This window comes from Penicillium hispanicum, assembly GCF_028827665.1.
Source record: "Penicillium hispanicum strain IBT 35686 chromosome Unknown utg000001l_segment0_segment0, whole genome shotgun sequence".
NCBI classification, from domain to species: Eukaryota; Fungi; Ascomycota; class Eurotiomycetes; order Eurotiales; family Aspergillaceae; genus Penicillium; species Penicillium hispanicum.
In genome coordinates, this window is record NW_026623193.1 from 549,090 (window position 1) to 567,985 (window position 18,896).

The window sequence follows — 18,896 nt, forward strand, 5'->3', positions numbered from 1 at the left end:
CGGTCGTCGGCGTCTACTTTGGGTTCCAGCCTGAATCGTACAAGTCGATCGGCCAGCTCTGGGTGGTGCCATTGCTCCACTTCTGGATCTGCGTCGGGCAGACCAGGTTGACAGTTCGCTTGAACATGCACTGTGGAGAGAGTCATTAGCGTTCAGCATTTCAGGGAGGATTCTAGGGGGTTGTGTGCAAGTCGTACCTCGTCGTCGCAGACATATTTCCAGTGGTCATGGCTCGGCTGGTGGAGGGCTGCTAAGTTGCAAATGGGAATGTTGAAGAAGACTCCACCGGGCGGCGAGTGGTCACCGCTGAGAAGCTGGTTCTTGCCGTCGTCCAGGGTCCAGGTGTGGTTGAATCCGTAGAGGGACTGCGAGATGGCAGAGGAGAGAAGGATCTCCGTCTCGTTGATGCCCGCCACGCCGATCTGGTCTAGTCCCGGAACGAGGTCGTAGGTCTTGTCGGGGGCGGTGTCCTTGGAGTACTTCATGAAGAAGTAGGTGTTGCCGTCGTACTCGTACTTGGTGATGTCGTTCTTGGTGATCTTCAAGTCCTTATAGTCGAATCCGCGCCAGGCCCAGACGCCAGCCTTGACGTTTGAGGCGTTCACGATGTAGATATCTTGCTGGCTCCACAGGTTCGTGATTGCGATCGAGTAGATGGCTTTTGCGGTGGAGTTGGTCACGTCGAAGTGGAACTGGCTGGACGGAGGAGAGGCGAAGTTGCCGCCCTTGATGAGCTGGACGACACCGCTGTCGTTGAAAAGGTATTGGCGTTCCACCGTAGGAGGATTGTAGGCGCCGCCGTTGAAGGCGTTGTCTCCGAAGTGGTCGATGGAAGCCTTGAGCGCGTCGATGGTGACCAGCATGTACTTGGCCGTGTTTCCTGCCGTCTGGATCTGGTTCTCGATCCTGTAATCGCGTGTTAGTGGATGATCAGTGGGGCTGGATGGTATATCACGAACACTCCGACGGTGTCTGCCAAAAGACTACTCAGGACACCAGTGTCAATGGTCAAGCCACCACCAGCTAAGCCGCCAATACTGCCAACAAATGTCACAGCACTGGCAGCAGCTGTGCTCAGACCCAGACTCGCAATCGTCATGATCGAGGCGAAGGCACTGAGCACTCCAACGGCAATGGAGTTTTTCCACGTTTCAACCTAGACGCATAACAACGTTAGAAGACCTCGCAAAGAAGAAAGGTGGATATTGCGTACGGCAGCTTTAAAGCTGTGTGTGATAAAAGTCGATTCCAGCCAGGGCTGCATCGTATTAAAGTCATTTTGGGCGTTCTCAACGGCCTCGTAGATGACCTCCACCCAAGAGTGCGCATTCTGGATAGCTGTCAGGATAAACCAGACCTTCGGGTTGAGCGTCTTGTTTCCGGATTCACAGCCATCCCCGGTGGGGATCAGTTGACTTTCATAGCCCCTATCGCGAGAGAAAAATGCATTGGTTAGTGATCCTCCTTCGCATCACTAGAGCTGTTTGGGTCTTACATCTGAGTGGTAAATTTGTTGACGCCCTTTGCCTTGCTTAGCACGTAGGAAGTGTAGCTGGTCCCGTCGGGTACATCATTAGAGCTACTCGGAGGATTGTAATTAGCATCATAGTATTCAAGAGACCAAGACAAAATCTTACTATTGGTCCATCAACGTGTCGATATCGTGATCGGTCCACATAGACTGGTTCTGCGCGTAATCCTGGCAAAGAATGGTCTGGTCCTTGTCCTTGCCGGGGTTATGGTAGGGCGTCCAGCCACTATCATCGCCGGACGAGGTTTTTGTGGCGGAACGACTCTTGGACTTGGTACTCGCATCCGTCCTGGATTTAGAATGCGTTGCAGAGTGATGTGTGGTGGTGGAATGAGAAGTAGTCGAAGTAGCAGTCTCGGTAGTCTCGCTACTCTTCGCCGCTCTGGCAACGAAATCGTTGGGCAACGCAGTCGCCGTGACGGCTTCATCTCATTGTTAGTAAATCATATCCATCAATCGAGGTCAGGAAATGGACATACCAAGTGCGCCCAACAGAATAGGGTGGAGACGCATGATGGTATGACAAGAGGCGTCTGATATTGATCCGGGTATGGGATTCTGCCTCTCTTTCTGTCCAGGCTGAAGTAGGCTGGTGGAATGACAAAACCAATCTTGCTCGGAATATTTCACTCTCTTTATATCTAAGCCCTCCGTCTCGTGGCCGTGAGTACCCGGTGTTTTGACCGGGCGGAGAATAGTAAGCACTCATCACCGGAGGTCCTCGTGGCGAGTCCCGAGATTGGCGTGTTTCAAACCTCGCACTGCAGACCTTGTGCATCACAGCCCTGGCAAGGACCGTGGATGAGCCTCGCATGGAGACTTTCCCATTTGGGTGACCCCATATGATAGATCTCGCAGGATATTGGCTCGTCTCCACGATCAGCGGTGGGGCAGACGAGCACCGAGATTGGGGGCTACCTAGATATATCGGTGGTCAGCCAACCTTGGTGATGTATGATGCAGATGGTTCATGCTTGTGTATGGTCCGTCAGCGCTCGGAACGTCATGGTGGGACTGCCTCGTGTGTTTGGGGACTGCAGATGAAACCCTCGGAGGCTGAGGTTGTTTGGATCTCCACCTCGTATAGATATTGACCTATGGGCAGCTGGGCCGAGGATATCCCAGTGTGATGATACCCATCGAGTGTGGAGAGGGATGGCAGGGTTCTGCGGCTCGAGATTCTTACATGTAAGATAGGGGCGGCCCCCCGGGGGCCGCGAGTCACATAACGCATGAGAATAAGGCAAATCACCGAGTCACGCAGCACAATTAAGCACCGGCGAAGGATCCAGAGTTGCTTCCTAGACTGATTGGAGGTGGATGCGTTCATGATGTATGACCCTGCATCGTGAGTCCAGCTCTTCAGCACTCGGCACATGACATGTACAGGGCACCGCGGCTAGAACCAGGGGATATCCCACTGATCTTCAGGGGAATTTCGCCTTTTCCATGGTGCTTTAGCAGCTTCGCACCATCTTGTCCAGAGGTGATACCGTTCTCAGCTTCCCAACCCCGCGCACCGCTGCAGATTGCCAAGGCCGAAGGAGCGCAATGCCTTTCCCAAAGAGTAGAAATGCAATCCTTCGGAGCCGGCTCTCTCCAGATTGGCCTTCGGGTTCAATCCTGAGCGGAGTCCGGATCTGAGAACCGAATCACACCATTCCTTGCGGATCATGCGGGGGTGAAAGGCGGATCAAATTGTCCCCATCTCCGTTGTCGACGAGCAGACTCGGCTGCGGATGCGAGTGTCAACACGCCACGCGGGCAAAGGCACAGCGATATAAGCACGAGACGTCAGGAGGGTTCTGACCACTCGTCATCTCCAGGCGTCCAGATGGTTCAAGCCTCGGAGTTCCAGCCCATGATGATCGTCGACTTGGACATCTGGGCATGGAGACCCGGGTTGCATCACTGGCATCTAGCGCTTACTTCGGCAGGAAGACTTGGCTTGGCACCATCGTCAGCCAGCAGGACTCTAGGTTTTCTCTAGCTTGACCCTAGCGAAATCCTGCCGAGAATGTGGGAAAGCAACATCACCTTTTTGGCCCCCAGGGTCATCGGGAGGACCCTCAACCCCACAAAACAACGCACTTCACACCAGGCCGCGTGCCTAGGAAAAGACTGCCGGTGAAGTAACTATTTTGAGCTCCATCCGGCCTCCTCCGACATCCACAGTGATGGGCGGACCGAAACAAGACTAATCGAGACAAGACGAGGGAAGAGAGCTCCAGAAATTAGATTGAAGAGCAGTATACGTACGTAGAGCATCAGACGGCCCCGATTATGCAAGAGAAATCCAAGTTCCGGGTTTCGGTGAGATCAGAAGGTCCCCATGCAACAACAACATCATCAACAACAAACCCCAAGGGCAAAGCCCCATCATAGACACATAGACCGGTTTCGTGCCCAAACGACAAGAAACGACTGGACCTCAATGACGAAAGAAGAATAGAATAGCACCGAGATCAAGCAAAAAGCACACGGCAAAAATGGGTTTCGCGATGAATTTGTTCGTGACTCGTGAAAATCGTAGCTTCTATGTACTTAATATCTGGGACAATCACGTCCAGGTGCGGGTCAGTCGATACAGACTGCGTTGGTGTGGTGGGAGGAGAACAAAAGGGAATCATGGAAGAGAGAATAGACCAAGAGGGAATGAGGATCGCAACTCCGGACAGCCGCATATGCAGTCCCAACGGGGAAAAGATGGGAAAGTAGCAAGAGAAAGGGATAAGTAGAAGACGGCAAGAGATCGTGAGAAGATGCCGTCCCCAGATAACGCCAAACAACGCAACGGTATGGCGGGTTCAAGCTCAACCAGATAGGACGCGCACAGGAAAAGCGCGCAAGGCAGTTGACAGTCAGGAGGAATTGACTGATTTCTCCGTCTCCACTATAAGAGAGGATGGGGGCCTAAAAGCTGAAAAGCCCACTGCGCTTTTTGCCCAATGGGTACACCACCAAGGCAGCCAGGAAGAGGCCCACAGTGGTGCCGATTGCAACCTGGACCATGCCATAGCCAATGTCGAAGACCACGCCGTAGCTCTGGTTACGTGCATCGCTTGCTGACAGGTTCTTGGCCGCATCGACGAACCCCTGCGTCCCGTTGTTCACAACGGCGTATGGAGAACGGGTCATCTCCTCGGCCGAGGTGATGCCCGAGATTAGGGACCCGCTGGCGGCAAGGCCGGAAGGCACGAGGACCCAGATGGCAGGGAGCATTGCGGCTGCCGCGAGCCCGTGGCGGAGTCTGCTGTAGAAGTTCCCCATCACGCCGATCACAAAGGCCCCGAGGGCGTTCGAGACCTGCGTGTTGGAGTAGAACCGCTTGGAGCTGAAATAGCTGACCACGTACCCGGCCAGGGAGATAACCATCATCATGGGGATCTGCTTCCACTTGGCATGATTGACGATGGCCAGACATGCAGTGAAGAGCAGGACGAAGGGGAATCGTTGGAGGTATTCATCTTGGATCGGGCTTGCCGGACAAGTGTATGCCTTGGAAGCCTGCGAATCCAACAGCCCATACACGGCGGTGCCGATGGTGATGCCGAATCCGAGGAAGAGAGAGTATATGATTGCGTAAACCATGCGCACCGACCCGGCAATGATACTGCGTGACTGGAGCTCCAGGCTGGCACATAGGACCGTATATCCGGGCAAGATGAGCGCAATGGAAGACTGGGCCAAGGCGGAAAAGCAGAAGAGTGGCTCGCCCTGGAACCGGATGCTTCCAAAAGCACGGGCGAGGAAGGATGTCAATATTGCAGCGGATATTTCAAACACATTCGAGTATAGCGTCGATTTGGGGGAGAGGATGAGCTGGAGGATACCAAGCAGGCATCCCAGCAAAAAGGCGATGGGCATATCGATTGGTCGGGCGTTGAACGCAAAGGGGCCCACACATGCACTTGCGCAGCCATGGGCAAAGATCAGGAACAGAACGTGGAATTTGTTGGCCTTCTTCGTCGACTCGTCCAGCCGCTGAATGGCCTCCTCGACTCCGATCACGTCGTGGATAACTTCTTTATAAATCTCATGGACGTCGGCAAGCCTCCCCAGGTCAACACCCTGTATGGATCGGACCACTTTGACTTCCGTCGTGTGGGTGGAAGCATCGTCAAAGGATATGATCATACAGCCCGGGATGTAGAGGAACTGGCTGTCAATCTCCAACACGCGAGCGGTCATCCGCATGTACTCCTCTAGACGGTGAGTAGGCGCACCATATCTCATCAAGGCGCGACAGAGCCGTATCAGATATCTTTGACGAGAAAGGAGCTCCGCGATGTGCACAGAAATGCGAATTTCGTCTTCGAGCTGGGGTTTGCCCATACGACGAGCTGCGCTTCCGATAGCGCCGCTGCTTCGGGATCGCTTGAGCATCGCAATGGGTGACGAGGCCTTGCTGCTCGAGCCAGTGACAGACGTACTCGACTGGCTGGGCGACTTCTCGTACCACTTCCGGGGGCGGTTTGGTCTCCAGATAGGGTCCGGAGACAAGCCACGTCCACTGACCTCAGAAGAGCTCCCTCGGCGGGAACGGCCATACCGGCCCCAGCCCTGGTTATAATAAGGGTTGCCGCCAGCTTGTTGGTCATGGAGCTTGAGGATCGAGGACAGAATGCCTCCCCGGTAATGGGTTGGTCGTTCGACATAGGTCTCAGACTCCCGGTCCTCGACGGGGGTGACCTGGCCAGAGAGCGGACCGGGAGAAGGAGCACGAACCCGAGTCAGAAAGTTAAAGTCTCGACGGGACATTGGTTGCACGAGATGATGAGTGTCCGAGATGTGCGGTGGAAATCGCCCGTCTAGGAAGGCCACCTCATCCTCGTCGGCCCAGTCGTCAAAGAGTTGCTGTTTCTCAGGGAAGCTGATCATAGGAATCTCATCCCCATCTTCAGTCGGAAACACCACTTCGGCAGGACTGGACGCGATAGAGGAGATTGAGCTGGACCGAGAGCTTGGCTTCGGAGATTTTTTTTGAGGACGACTGAGAAGGGATGCGAGTCGCAGGGCCCTTTCCTGAGCACAAGATATGGCTCGCCCCTTGTCAGTTGTACCCGGACTGATCTCATCCTCCCTTACGCTCGTCGGCGACACGCTGCGGCTGTGGATCGTCAGGCCGGTGACATCTGCTGACGCGGTTGTGCTCCCTTCCTCCACTGAGCGTCCCCGCTGGGGGTCTAGGTGTCCTTTTTCTTGGATGAATGGAATGTTGGCGGTGGGTGGCGGTCTTTGGGGGAGTATCGAGCCCCTTCGGTCCAGTCGGGATTCGCCCGTCGATCCACCACCGGCGTCCCTCTGCCCGGGCTCGCAGTCTGTGAACTTGACACGATTGGTGTTTTTGAGAATGCTTGCATTCCGATGCTTGCCCTGAGCGCCAGCCTCTCCGGTTTTGCCGTCTTGATACGTCTGTTGGCTCGATGCGCCATCGCTAGGGAGGGAGGAGGGCGATGGGCGCGGTCCGGGAGATATTTTGTTGGATGCATTCATCCTATCAGAAATGCTGGAGCGGCGGGAGCCTGGGAGTTCGAAGTAACCTCCCGCCATTCTTGATGGGCTTGGGGAGAGGTCGGTTCCTTTTGGGGTGTTGTGTGCTTCGTTATATACAATGTACTGTCCACTCTCAGCCTTCAGCTTTGAAAGTGAACCAAGAACCAAAATGCAGATAGCGTAGATCGTTGTCCGTACGCTGTTGTAGTTTTACCTAGCAACAGTCAGCTATGTGAGATCCCATTACCCGATGGGAAAGAAAGATCTTCTCTCCGGGGGTCCACAGGAGCTTGACAAGCAGCTCCCTAGCTAAGCTTTTCTTACCTAGTTTCAGGTCTAGCAAAAAGAAAAAAGAATAGAGGACGCCCGCAACAAGGGCTGGTTGATCTCCCGCACATCCAGCGCCAGGGAACTTCAATCGACAGGGAGAGATCGTGAAGGGGCCCCGCAGGAATGATATTATGTCACCGATGCATGTTCAGTATATTGCAGGATTTTGAATAGGCCGTTGAACAGGTTGGAAATGATAGAGGGGATGGAAGGGAAGCCAGTGGGTGGGTATAAAAGATCGTGGACACCAAATGGGCCGCGGGTGTTTCTTCTATTTTTACACGGCTAGACACAGAGCGAAACGATGCTGCCGCGTATAGAATTATAGCACACGGACCACCTGAAATGTCAGATCATCCTTGGCTCTTTTTTTTCCCTAGTGGTAATTGAGGGGGCGAGTAGCCGTTAGGAGAGCAGGAAGGAGGGTGGGAGGGGGGAAAGACCCTTCCGTGCCGGGTTCCCAGAGCCCTGCTCTGGATTTTTCTTTTTTCGCCACAATGATAAATCACCGACAGGAATCAGCGTCGATGAGGGGCTTGCTGGAAGTCACAGAGCCACGTCAGGTGTCAAGCATCAAGCGCATAGTCTGGCTTGGTCGAAACCGCTCCCCAGCCGGGGCCGCCTTGTATCCGTATACTCCTCTGCGGTTGGGCCCAGCCTATCATTATCTTTTCCATGTTGACGTTGCCACACGGATCGACGGCCTGGACTGGAGCTTATCGAGACTTTCCGGATCAGCATCACGGCCAAGGGGCCGAGGAAATGAAATCACAGGTCAGGAGGAAGGTGACGAGGGGGCGTCCGAGCTCATTGCTAAAGGAACCAGCAGTTGGTTCCGGTTCCACGGCGACCATGAGGTGCCACAAGTCACAAGTGGCATCAGACGGGACAAGAAATGCTGTCGTCAACAACCGCGGCTGTCCGTTGCATCCTCCCCCGAATGGTTGAGAGAAGGTTTGCCATTGCAAGATCGGGCGTTCTGGAAGAAGAATGGTGGAGCCGGCGCTAGGGAGCTTTGTTTGACCCGCACGACGTCGTCGAGCTTGCGCAATGGTCTCGAGTTCAATCCGCGGGGAGAGAGTCGATACTGCCATTGCGAATCTGGCTGCGCCAACCCCCTCTGCTGCGTCTGAGAAATCACCCGACAGGGGGAAGTGCATGCAAGATGCCTCGTTCCTGATCGACCGCCAGAGGGGTACGTACGCCGTGGCTGTCTCGGTATACGTGTATCGCAGATCAATCGCACCCCATCGGAAGGAATCTAGCCCTTTCTTGGTATTCGGCCGCCAGTAGAGAGCGGTAGAGTCGACAACCAGGTCTGCATGGAAGTTGGTGTGCTGATTGGTCGGGCCAGTATGGTTGTCCCCGGGGGTTGGAAAGGCGAGGTCCGGACGGCGGGATGTTGCACTTCCGCAAAAGGAAACTTGTGTTTGCCGTCGCCATCATGCGCTTTCTCTCCCTCTCCTACTCCTCGCCCACTCTCTCTTCCTCTCGATTCCTGAATTGTCGAGATCCCTCATGATGTCAGCCGGTGTCTCATCGAGGGACTCCTTGCGCGTCATTGTGTCACCCACGGCGCCGCAGCAAGGGCCAGTTCCCAGACTGCAGCCAAACCCGACCCTGCAAGAAACTCTGCTGGGCAGTGATTAAGCTTTCCGAGACCCTGGGTCCTTTCAACGGTCCAGATCCATCCTGGGACGAGATTCCTCTCGGTCTCCCCCTTTTTCCTATCGGCAGAGCCGACGGGTTGTGGTGGTCGAGCCCCGAGGCGGAGTCGTTCGGCATCCCGAACAGACCGGAACTATTGATCGTCCATGACGATCTGACGATCTACGCAGGGAGTCCAGACCATTTTGGGGCTTGTCTCCCACAGCGACGAGCTCGATGCAGCTCTCCACTGCTTTTCCGTTCGCGCTGCAGTGATGCGACCGCACCACCGCTTCGTGTCACCCTTCTCCCCTCTCCCAGTCACACACAGCCTCTCCCCTGCCTGGACCTGCCGAGGATGACTGTCCAACCTGGAAAGACGCAGGGACCAATACCTAATCTTTGCCCGCAGAGGCGGCCCCTCGCCGCCGTCATCGTGACACGCGTGTCTCACGCCCAGCTCGGCGCTGGCATCTACAACTAAACCCGTGGAATCGGGGAGGGGGAGAAGAGATTCTTTTCACGTAATAGCCTCATATCTGCTTGGATCAAAGCCGCAGCGTGTCAGGCTCAAAAAGCAGTTCCTTTTGGGTTGCAGTCGATGATTCACCACTGATATCACGGTTTTCATCCGATAGACCTGTGGGAGTTTGAGAGACCGGTCCCGCCTCATGGAACCATGGCTCTCTCTGAACCTCGGGATCAGTGCTGAAGCAGCTGATCCGAAAGCCAATCATCTCCGTCATCAACAATGCCTCTAGTTGCATGTTCTCGACTCTGGTATTTCCAACTCTACCAACAGTGGAGCGCTGACAACCGACTCAGAATCTCATGCGCTAGACGGCAGTAGGCGTTCAATCACATGTTGTCATCAGTAGTCGGAGAGCCATGGCCAGCATATTATCCGATCGAGACCAGCAGCGCCCCTCGCATTCTGTTCGGAGAGTTCTCGGGCACAACGTACGTATCGATGATTTTCGTTTGACAAATTCAATGATCTACGGCTCCACCTGCGGCCCTTCAGCCGGACTGTCTGGATTCCTCTGCAGGCTGTCAAGTGGGCACTTTAAAAAGACCTTAGGTGGAGACCATGCAGGCCGAGGTCCAGCAATAAAGGGAGGAGATTGGCAGGAATCTCTTATCAGGGCATACCTCCTCGCGGGTCTTCATTCCTGCATATAGGCATACATCAAACAGCCACGCGTATGGCAGATATTTGAGCCTCGCGTGCATTTCCAAGATTCGGATTCTGGCATATGGTATCTTGGCCTTGGCATACCGGAACTCGCAGCTCTGAACAAACGTACATACTCGATTTTGGGGCTGTGCAAGCGCTCGAAGCGAATGCAAATAATGCCTTTCTATCTTCCAGGTCCAGTCGCGGAGCGAGGCTCACGTCCCACCAAGATCGAGAAGCTTAGTCTGGGTAACTAGAACTTTCCTATCAATCTGACGTCCGTTTCAGTCAGAGGCAGACTCCTTCCTCTTTCAGCAAGGCCATTCGGGTCAAGTACCAGATACTTCCCTCGGGTCAAGATAAGTACGCTCGGCCAATGTACCAGTGTCCCAGATAGGTCTCGCGGCCTTATCCAACGATCTCACATCTTGCATCTGCCGTCCAACCAACTGACCTCATGCATCTGTGACAGGCTCCCGACGACGTGTCTCGCGGGTTCCAGGACTCAGGCTCTTGCCACGCTGGTATAGTTCACGGCATAGATCGCACACCGGCATGGTCATCTTGCCCACGTGCATTATCGTAGGACGGTGTATCTTGCTGTGCTCGTTATTTGATGTATATTCCAACGGAGAGTAGTACATTCTAGAACTATATAAAGATAGTACGATGCATGCCGTTTCCGAAATCTATGTCGTGATGGCTATTTCAAAGACATGTCTATCCACCAAGATATATTCCAACACAATGGGATCTCATTTTCGAGGGCTAGAACATCTCGGGGATAGGACTGGATCAAGCATGCACGAATCTATTTGCCTGGGACTCTTTTTTCTTCAAAAGAGACTACGGCAATCTACCCCTTCGGCTTGGAGACCACGACATAGTTACACATATCTCCGCCATTAGATGATATACCATGGAAGACTCTACATTAGCGTTCGCCATACAAAATGATAACAAATTACTCCGCACGCTTGGTTGACTTGAGCTGAAAAGCTACTATGCATTGCACTAGAGGGCTCTCGAAACAGCAGGAACCCAGGGGGGGGACTGCCTGTACATGACCGGATGTACATCAGAAACCCGAAAAATGAAAAGGAGACGCCACGGCGGTGCCTGACGCCTCCATTCCAATCCCGGAGCTTGCGATCCTCGGCTTGGGAATAAAGATAATCGGTCCAGTGTCAACTCACGGATAATAAAAGGTGAAGGGCGGATTGACAGAGCTGGACGAGGGAAGAGAGAATGGAGAGTGGGAAGGGAAGATGGGCATGAAAATAAGATAGGATCAAGAAGCGGAAAGAAGGAGAGAACGAAAAACAAGTCATCGCAGACCGATTCAGGTCTTTCATCGCATAGACATCAAGCTGGCAACCATGTTGGCAGGATGTCAGCAAACAGAGAAGAGGATGGAATGAATGACCAGGGTGCATGACCCATCATTGAGACGCCATCAATTCGAAGAAAGGGCTAATGGCGGCAAAAGGACAAAAAATAAAATCCCATCCAACCAAGAAGTAAAGAAATTCATACGTCGCTGTCACATGATGTTCGGCATTACATGAGAGGGATCTTGCGCTTCTCAGCACTGGACAATACAAGCATTGGCATCTTGCGGCGTTCGGGTGCTTGGGTGGCCTGCCCTTGACCCGCGACAACAGCAGCCACGGACGGCGAGGTGATGCCCGTCGGTGAGGCGTGGTCCGCGCGAACATCCGTGAGCTTGGATCCGAAATAGCCGTCCTCGCTCGTCGGTGTTGCGATTTGGAAGGGGCTCTCCGGGGACTTGCGGCTAGACTTCTCCTTACGTTCGGAGCCAATGGCCCCATTGGCAGCTGCACGCAGGCTACCCAAGCTGGGTTTGCTGGAGAGACTGCCACTGCGCACCGTCACGTCGTCACCATCTGAGAAAGTGAATTCTTTCTCACTGGCCGGCGTATTCGTACCCCCACTGCTGTGATAACCGAAGCTGCGGGTGTCACCCCGACGTTCTATCCCAGCACGAACCAGGTTGTGAACGGCGCGGCGCCGTTGACGGGTTGCAAAGTTCTTGCTTCCCTCGTATTTGGAGGTTGGCTTGGCCACGAGATCCTCGAGTGAGGGAGGGCCACGGGGCTGACGAATGGGATGTTCACCAGCACGAGCTTGACCAGGTCCAAATGTTCCAGTAGCAGGCGTAGGAGGAAAAACAGCTGAGCGTGGGCCGGGGCCAATGTTGGCCTTGGCGGTATCAATGCTGGTCTTCAGCACGGGGTTGAAGGATGGATGTTTGCGGTGGTTGCGACGGAAAGCACCTGCGGACTCGGCGGGAGGGGAAGGAGAACCGCTGGGAGGAGAGATTGGCTGCGAGTAGTGCATCGGCGATAGAACGGATTCCGCAGGCGGAGAAATCTCAGCACGGAACTGAGGGACCTGCTGGCCAGAAGACTGGCTCTCTCCGTATGACACTGGCGAATGATCATCTTGGGAGCTGTTGTCCATTACATAGCTCTGCTGGCCGGTGAGGGGATTGTAAACAGAGAATAGGCCGAACTGGCCAGGGACCGGCTGGACGATTGGCTGCACGCCTTGCTGGAGCTGTTGCTGATAGAATCCCATGTTGGGCGCAGAGAGCGCAGGAATCTGCTGTTGAAGAGGCACGCCTCCCAGGTTAAGACCCTGGAACTGCTGAGCCGCAGCGGTAACACTGATCAACTGCTGTTGCAGGCGCTGTTGCTGTGCTGCCAAGAAGAGATTCGTAGACATCAGCTCCGCATACAAGCTCTCATCCATGACTTCACCGCCGCCAATGTCAAGCATCGGGGGTGCGAGCACCTGCTCCGGCATGGTGTAGACCGGGCGGCTTTGCTGCCCGTTCACCCTCTGATTGGAGTACGCATGCTGCGGGAATCCAGCTCCCGTTGCCGTTTGCGGGATTCGGTCCATGCCTCGATTGGTCTGACCAGGGAATCGACCGCCTTCCATGCCGTTGCGCTGTTGATGCTGCGAAGGGATTGTCGCCGACCGGGGCGCGGTGCGCAGGCCAGCCAAGAGATGCGAGCGACTGGTACGCGGAGTCGAGATCGATGCGGATGCCTGAGACTCGTCGATGGTGGCAACCTGCGGAGGAACGCTCAGGCGTTTGATGTGTGAGCCCTTCCCTCGGGAGGCGAAGCCGGAGCTCGGAACACCGAGGGAACTGCCATTACTGAAGGTGTTCGTGTAGGACATTTGAGCAAGACCGCCAGCGTCCATACTCATATTCGTTAAAGAGTTGGTAGGTGGAGGCGGATTTGGTGGGATATGTGCAATCGAGACTAGGTGGAAGCGTGAGTCGCGTTCGATTTCCGTCACGGGTTCGCGAGCGTTTGGGATCAACCGCAAAGCTTCGAGCGTTCCCGGGGTGATTAGATGATTATGAGGTCTAATTCAAGAACGAGGGGCCGATCTCGAACCACGGGGTCGAGTTTCGGCGAGAGGACGAGGGACTGGAGACGAAAGTCGCGATTTCTGAGGCAACCCCCGTTAGCGAGGTTTTCCAGAATCCAGATGACAAACCCACGTACCACAAGCGAAGGTATGCAGCCTTAGCGAACGACAGGCTCAATGATCGAAGAAGGCAAATATGCGATGCCAGGATTATCAAGCTGTACACGAGAGGGTGCTTTTGATCTTCAACGGTCACTAATGGGATAAAACCGAGGATCGTTTCGAAAAGCGGCGTAGGAATGGCGAGAACGGACACTCGGGTAGATTATGAGAATATTGAAAGGTCTCTCACACAGGACCAAGTCAAGAAAGAAAGAAAGAAAGGATCTAGGGAGATGCTCTGCAAGTCCCAGGACGAAGTGAAAAAAAATAAAGTTGACGCGGGTACCGGAGGACTCGGGAGGCTGAAACACAACCCAGCAGCGAATCCAGAAATAGGCAACGAGATATCAGTGAAGCAAGTGAAGGCGAAGCGAAGACAGACCCAGACACGATGGAAGGGATGCGATGGTTGTGTGTATCGAGGGGGGTGGTTCGGTGATGAAAGGGCCAATCGAATCGAATCGGCTTCGGGACTCAGCCAGACGCGAGCAACTCTTGTTCTCAGGGGGGGAAACGAATAAGATGGACTATTTGCAGGAGAGGGTCTTTTTTTTTGAAAAATTATGGTGTTTTCTGGTCCCAATCAACGACGCGAGAGAGAAAGAAAGAATGCAGGCAAAGAAGAAGGGGGATGGGGAGAAGAAGAGAAGAGCGAGTGCGGATGTGGGGAATTGGGACCTCGAGACTACGTGGTGCCTGGGTGCCTGAGGCAGCAGTGTGTCACTGACCAACGGCTGCATTACCGTCCACCGGTTCTTGTCAGGTACACACCTTTTACTATTGCTCTTCACATTTTGAACGAGGGTCTCGAGGTCACTGCTATGTTCACCAGCTATCACATACATGTTGCTGCAACCCACGCGCAGGAATGAATGCAGTTGGTGCCAACGGCGGCTGTCGTGTGGCCCAGAACGAAGACAACAGCTATCTTGCAGCAGGGCTGGCATTGTTCGCAAGCTGAATGGCTCTCAATTGGCCCATTGCCAATCACCGTCGCGTCCGACGCCCGAGGGTGATGAGCACCAGTGAGCCCCCATCACATCTGCCTTTTATTGGCTGTCGCCCACTAGTGCCGCCCCGACGTGGCTGTCTCTGCGTCTCACAACGCCCCTGGAGCCGCCCGGCGCTGATGCCAAGGTTCCCGTCCCCAGCCAATGGTTTCACAACAACTGCTTGCTTCTCCTTCAGAAAAGTCACTCTGTGGCAAGGTCCTGCGAGGAGAATGTCCTGTTTGATGCGATTGCAGTGGGCTCGCCTGCGCTATGGCAACTAGCGCCGAAGGCGATCAGGATTCGTGAACAGGTTGGGGAAACACGGTTGGGTGTGATTGTGATCTACGATGGGCTTTGCCGATCCAGCGTGTCAGCCTAATTAAAGCGCAAGCCCCCAGAGTTTGTATCATGTACATACATACATACCTGTACATGAGACTTTTACCCACCAGTTCTCACTATAACTACCGCAAGGCACTGTATAGTACATCCTTCCCACCTGACAACTATACTAAATTATAGGTACCCCATTCAAGCGTGTTGTATATGATGTATATAGAAACTGTCATCCCTGATGCACCATCGTCATGCCGTTTATGGCTTAGGCCGAGGCAAAATCGAGAAACATACCTGGTACCTGTATACAGACACGGAAGCAGATATAGTCGTCTGTCACCTAAGTCATGCGGACCGGGTTCGAATTGTTTCCCTATGTACAGGTTCGATGAAATCTTTACAAAGCCATCCCCTCTAAGAAAGACCAAGTGGAGAACACGCGTATGCAGAAAGCTATAACGACTGTGAACCAGGATGCCAAAAATCATACAATGCCATCCTTCCACAGCCACACAAGAGAGTAATAAAGATAGACAATGAACGGTAAACAGATGTTAGAAAAAGCGTCGGGGGTATCTGCTGGTCACCTGCCAGAGAGATAAGGGATGCCAGAAGGAGAAGGCAGAACACAATGAAAGTCGTTACGGATAAGTAAGTCAGAAACTTAGGCATCCACGGGGACACTTGGTCCTGAGGGGAGTGCGGCTGATTCATTCTGAGATGGGAATCGCCGATGCTCCAGTTCTGGGGATGCGCCCTTGCCGTTCATCCGGTCAAACTCCAGTGTCTCGGCCAGCTCGGCGGCCATGGGGTCCAGTTCCTCTTCCTTCAGGCCAGTCGCCAGAGCCACAAGTTTCCGATGCACATCAAACTTGGTGCTGACGCCTGCATCGGCAGTCTGCTGGGCAAGATCCTTAACGGCGCCCCGACGTGCCTTTTGGGCGGCGCACAGCTCTCGCGCAATTTGATACCGAACCACTAGCTCGTTCTGACTGAGCGAGGACGGATCTGCAGGTTGAGGCTCTGTTGGTGCCACAGTAGCCAGCTGTTGGGCCAGCCGAAAGTACTGGACCTGCTCGAGAAGCGACTCGTAGCTGACCCGCAGCTTCTCGTACCGCCCGGTCTGGCTTTCGCTGTGCTCATTATGAGCCTCCTTGGCAGCCAAAGCAGCTACCTGTGCTTGAATCTTCTGGCGATCGGACTCTAATTGCTCAAACAGGGCTTCGGGGTTTGCCACGTCTGTAGAATCTTGTTGGTTGACCTTGGAGTTGCCGTAGGTCACAGTGAGCTTCTTGTTCGCTTCGGACATGATCGTTCCAATCTTCGAAAGGAGCTCGGAAGTCGCTGTAGAATCCACTGGAGGCGCAACAGATTGACGGTCAGATGGCACCAGACCGCTCATTGCGCCATCGATGTGATCATTTGCCATTGTCACAGATGAGGGGGCTGGTGGGATGTCATGGTTGACATGATGAGACTGCTGAGAGATGCTAGTTGCCGTCTCGCCTTTCTTGTTCATAAGATCACCCGCCCGGGGACAGTGCATGAGAAGCATATTGACAAGGCGGAATGCGCCGTTGCGAGAAGCGACAAGGGCAGCCGTGTCGCCGTTGTCGTCCTGGCATGACAGTAGCAGGTCAATCTCATCCTGTGAGCATGTCTTGCACAGTTTGTCGAGGAGGACCTCGCAGTAGTATCTGGAACTCTTCCATTTGCCCTTGCTCCTTGTGGTCTCGGCAACGTGGTGGAAAAGCGTGGCTCCGAACCAATCGCGAAAAGAGACGGTGTCAAGCAGCAAGTCCAGAAGAGTGGGGAAAGTGCGCTTCTCGTAGTTATTTGTAAACAGGACGGCTCGAACAAGCGGCGTCTCTTCGTGAACCGACAATGCCTTCACGTCAGCGCCTCTGCGGAGTAAGTCTTGTACGATCTCAAGGTCACCCATTGCGCAAGCCCAGTGTAATGCCGTATTTCCAGAGTCGTCAATGGGTCGATCGATTTGAAAATGAGCTGGTGGTTCCGGGGGATGGATACGCGTCGCTTGTGGAGCATCACCCACGGTCATAAAATAGTCCAAGAGCTGATCGCCGTACATGATATGCTCCTGCTCAGTAATAGACATGACGGTACCCTCATTCATCCCACGCTTGCGCTTTCGTCCTCCATGTTGAGACATTTGCAGCATGTCTTCATCTGCAATCATGGACGATGACTCGAGCGTAGCCTGCTCGATGGAATCGTTGTCGTCAAACGCAGCACTCATCTCATATTGCTCATGAGGAAGGGTTGGGGGACCCATGCTCCGTTGCGGTTGGACGACATTGAAAATTTCTGTAGCTGCTGAGCGATTGGTAGATTTTCGCGGTGCCCTCGGTTTGGAAGGGGCTGAAGAGTGTTTTGGAGCTGGCGGAGGGCTGCGATCTCCAGCTACGAAATCAAAAATGGGGAGGAGCTTGGCAAGGATGTTGTTGCGTTCTGCAAGCAGGCGACCCTCCGGCAAAGGAATCCATGTTCCTGTTATGGCCAAAAATGTGTGAGCAAGATTCTCCTTGTGGTGATTTCCTCGTCTCCGAGGGATCATACCTTGATATTTGCCATATCCACCCTGCACCTTTTCATGCACGCCCTTCTGCACCTCACGTTCCAAGATTCTAGTTCTTGCAGGCTTATCAAAGCCAGCGGCCTTGAGAATATGTGTCGCATTGACCCAATCATCCGCCCGCCGTCTCATCACACTGTCACCATCGATCTTGAACTCATACACCGGGACCTGAATGACAAAGTTAGGATATCGGGAATGGCGAACATAGTAAACAATGCCCCCCGAGGAGACGACAATGGGTAGGTGAATAGATGTAGGATACATACACTACTGTAGGTAGCAGAGTAGATCGAGTCCATCCCGGGCAGCGTATGCGTCGCCGTGAGCGACAGCGATCCAGTACGTTTTCAAGCAGCGATATGGCACGTACGTAGGCGCCCGAAACCCCTCGATGATCCACAGGTAAATTGAGATCAAGAATGCTTCTGTATCGGTCGCATTGCACGCACTCAAATCGGACCGAGAGCGTAGGGACACGATTTGGCGGGTGGAGCTAGGGTGGCATCGCAGTTACGCGCAGAGACGCGATTGAGACCGCGTAAAGTGGATTTTGGACGCTAGTCTGCTTTTGGCCAGAGCATGTGACTTTCGTCACATGACTGTATCCCGGCAGCAAACGAACATGGCGAATTGATGCCAACTGCCTCCCTCGCCGTCTTGCCTGTCTTTCCTCCTTCCCACCGCCATTGTACCCTTTAAGATCACCAAAATGACTGTCACAGAGTCGGTCAAGAGTGCTGTGGGCCTTGGAGAGCCCTCAGGTGAGATTTCTGACCCATTGAGCAGCCTCTAAACCTCAGCATCAAACTAACCCCAGTCATCCAGCTACCCGCCAGGAAATGTCGGAGGCCCGCCTGCCCATGCAGTACAGAGACTCGTGTGCCCACCTTCTGATTCCCCTCAACCGATGCCGGCAAGCAGAGTACTACCTTCCCTGGAAGTGCGAGGTACGGATCTTCCCGCGATCGCGAAATTACATTCGGCCTCGATCTGATTGGCCGCGTCCTGCCACACGACTCCCAGCTAACATATTCTTCTTTCGCTGCCTACCAGGATGAGAGACACTCTTACGAGAAGTGCCAGTACGTTGAGTTCAAGAAGCGCGTGGCCAAGATGGACGAGCTGCGGGCCGCAAAGGATGGCGCCCGCAGCAACTGAGTCGGTGGAGCTTTTGATGTATGTTGTTTGCGCTGCTCGGACTGCTGGGCCAACAGG

General features: G+C 54.0%; 6 protein-coding genes across 6 annotated transcripts; 1 reads left to right on the forward strand and 5 right to left on the reverse strand.

Moving 5' to 3' along the window:
- Positions 1-13: 13 nt before the first annotated feature.
- On the reverse strand, positions 14-2,044 carry N7459_000219 (uncharacterized protein; the record flags this gene model as incomplete). Its single annotated transcript, XM_056939404.1, has 7 exons — positions 14-130; positions 198-906; positions 960-1,156; positions 1,214-1,427; positions 1,496-1,579; positions 1,638-1,953; positions 2,011-2,044. 7 exons carry the CDS (start codon positions 2,042-2,044, stop codon positions 14-16), a joined length of 1,671 nt encoding a protein of 556 aa, XP_056803684.1.
- Positions 2,045-4,444: 2,400 nt separating this feature from the next.
- On the reverse strand, positions 4,445-7,084 carry N7459_000220 (threonine/serine exporter family protein; the record flags this gene model as incomplete). Its single annotated transcript, XM_056939405.1, has 1 exon — positions 4,445-7,084. The coding sequence occupies one exon, from the start codon at positions 7,082-7,084 to the stop codon at positions 4,445-4,447; it is 2,640 nt and encodes an 879-aa protein (XP_056803685.1).
- Positions 7,085-8,097: 1,013 nt separating this feature from the next.
- N7459_000221 (uncharacterized protein) lies at positions 8,098-8,919 on the reverse strand (the record flags this gene model as incomplete). The annotated part of the gene is made up of 2 exons (XM_056939406.1): positions 8,098-8,780; positions 8,826-8,919. 2 exons carry the CDS (start codon positions 8,917-8,919, stop codon positions 8,098-8,100), a joined length of 777 nt encoding a protein of 258 aa, XP_056803686.1.
- A 2,822-nt stretch (positions 8,920-11,741) lies between these two features.
- N7459_000222 (uncharacterized protein) lies at positions 11,742-13,424 on the reverse strand (the record flags this gene model as incomplete). Its single annotated transcript, XM_056939407.1, has 1 exon — positions 11,742-13,424. The coding sequence occupies one exon, from the start codon at positions 13,422-13,424 to the stop codon at positions 11,742-11,744; it is 1,683 nt and encodes a 560-aa protein (XP_056803687.1).
- Positions 13,425-15,746: 2,322 nt separating this feature from the next.
- Positions 15,747-17,945, reverse strand: N7459_000223 (putative APSES transcription factor; the record flags this gene model as incomplete). The annotated part of the gene is made up of 1 exon (XM_056939408.1): positions 15,747-17,945. One exon carries the CDS (start codon positions 17,943-17,945, stop codon positions 15,747-15,749), a length of 2,199 nt encoding a protein of 732 aa, XP_056803688.1.
- A 445-nt stretch (positions 17,946-18,390) lies between these two features.
- On the forward strand, positions 18,391-18,839 carry N7459_000224 (NADH dehydrogenase [ubiquinone] 1 beta subcomplex subunit 7; the record flags this gene model as incomplete). The annotated part of the gene is made up of 3 exons (XM_056939409.1): positions 18,391-18,442; positions 18,507-18,628; positions 18,705-18,839. The coding sequence occupies 3 exons, from the start codon at positions 18,391-18,393 to the stop codon at positions 18,837-18,839; spliced, it is 309 nt and encodes a 102-aa protein (XP_056803689.1).
- Positions 18,840-18,896: the final 57 nt, after the last annotated feature.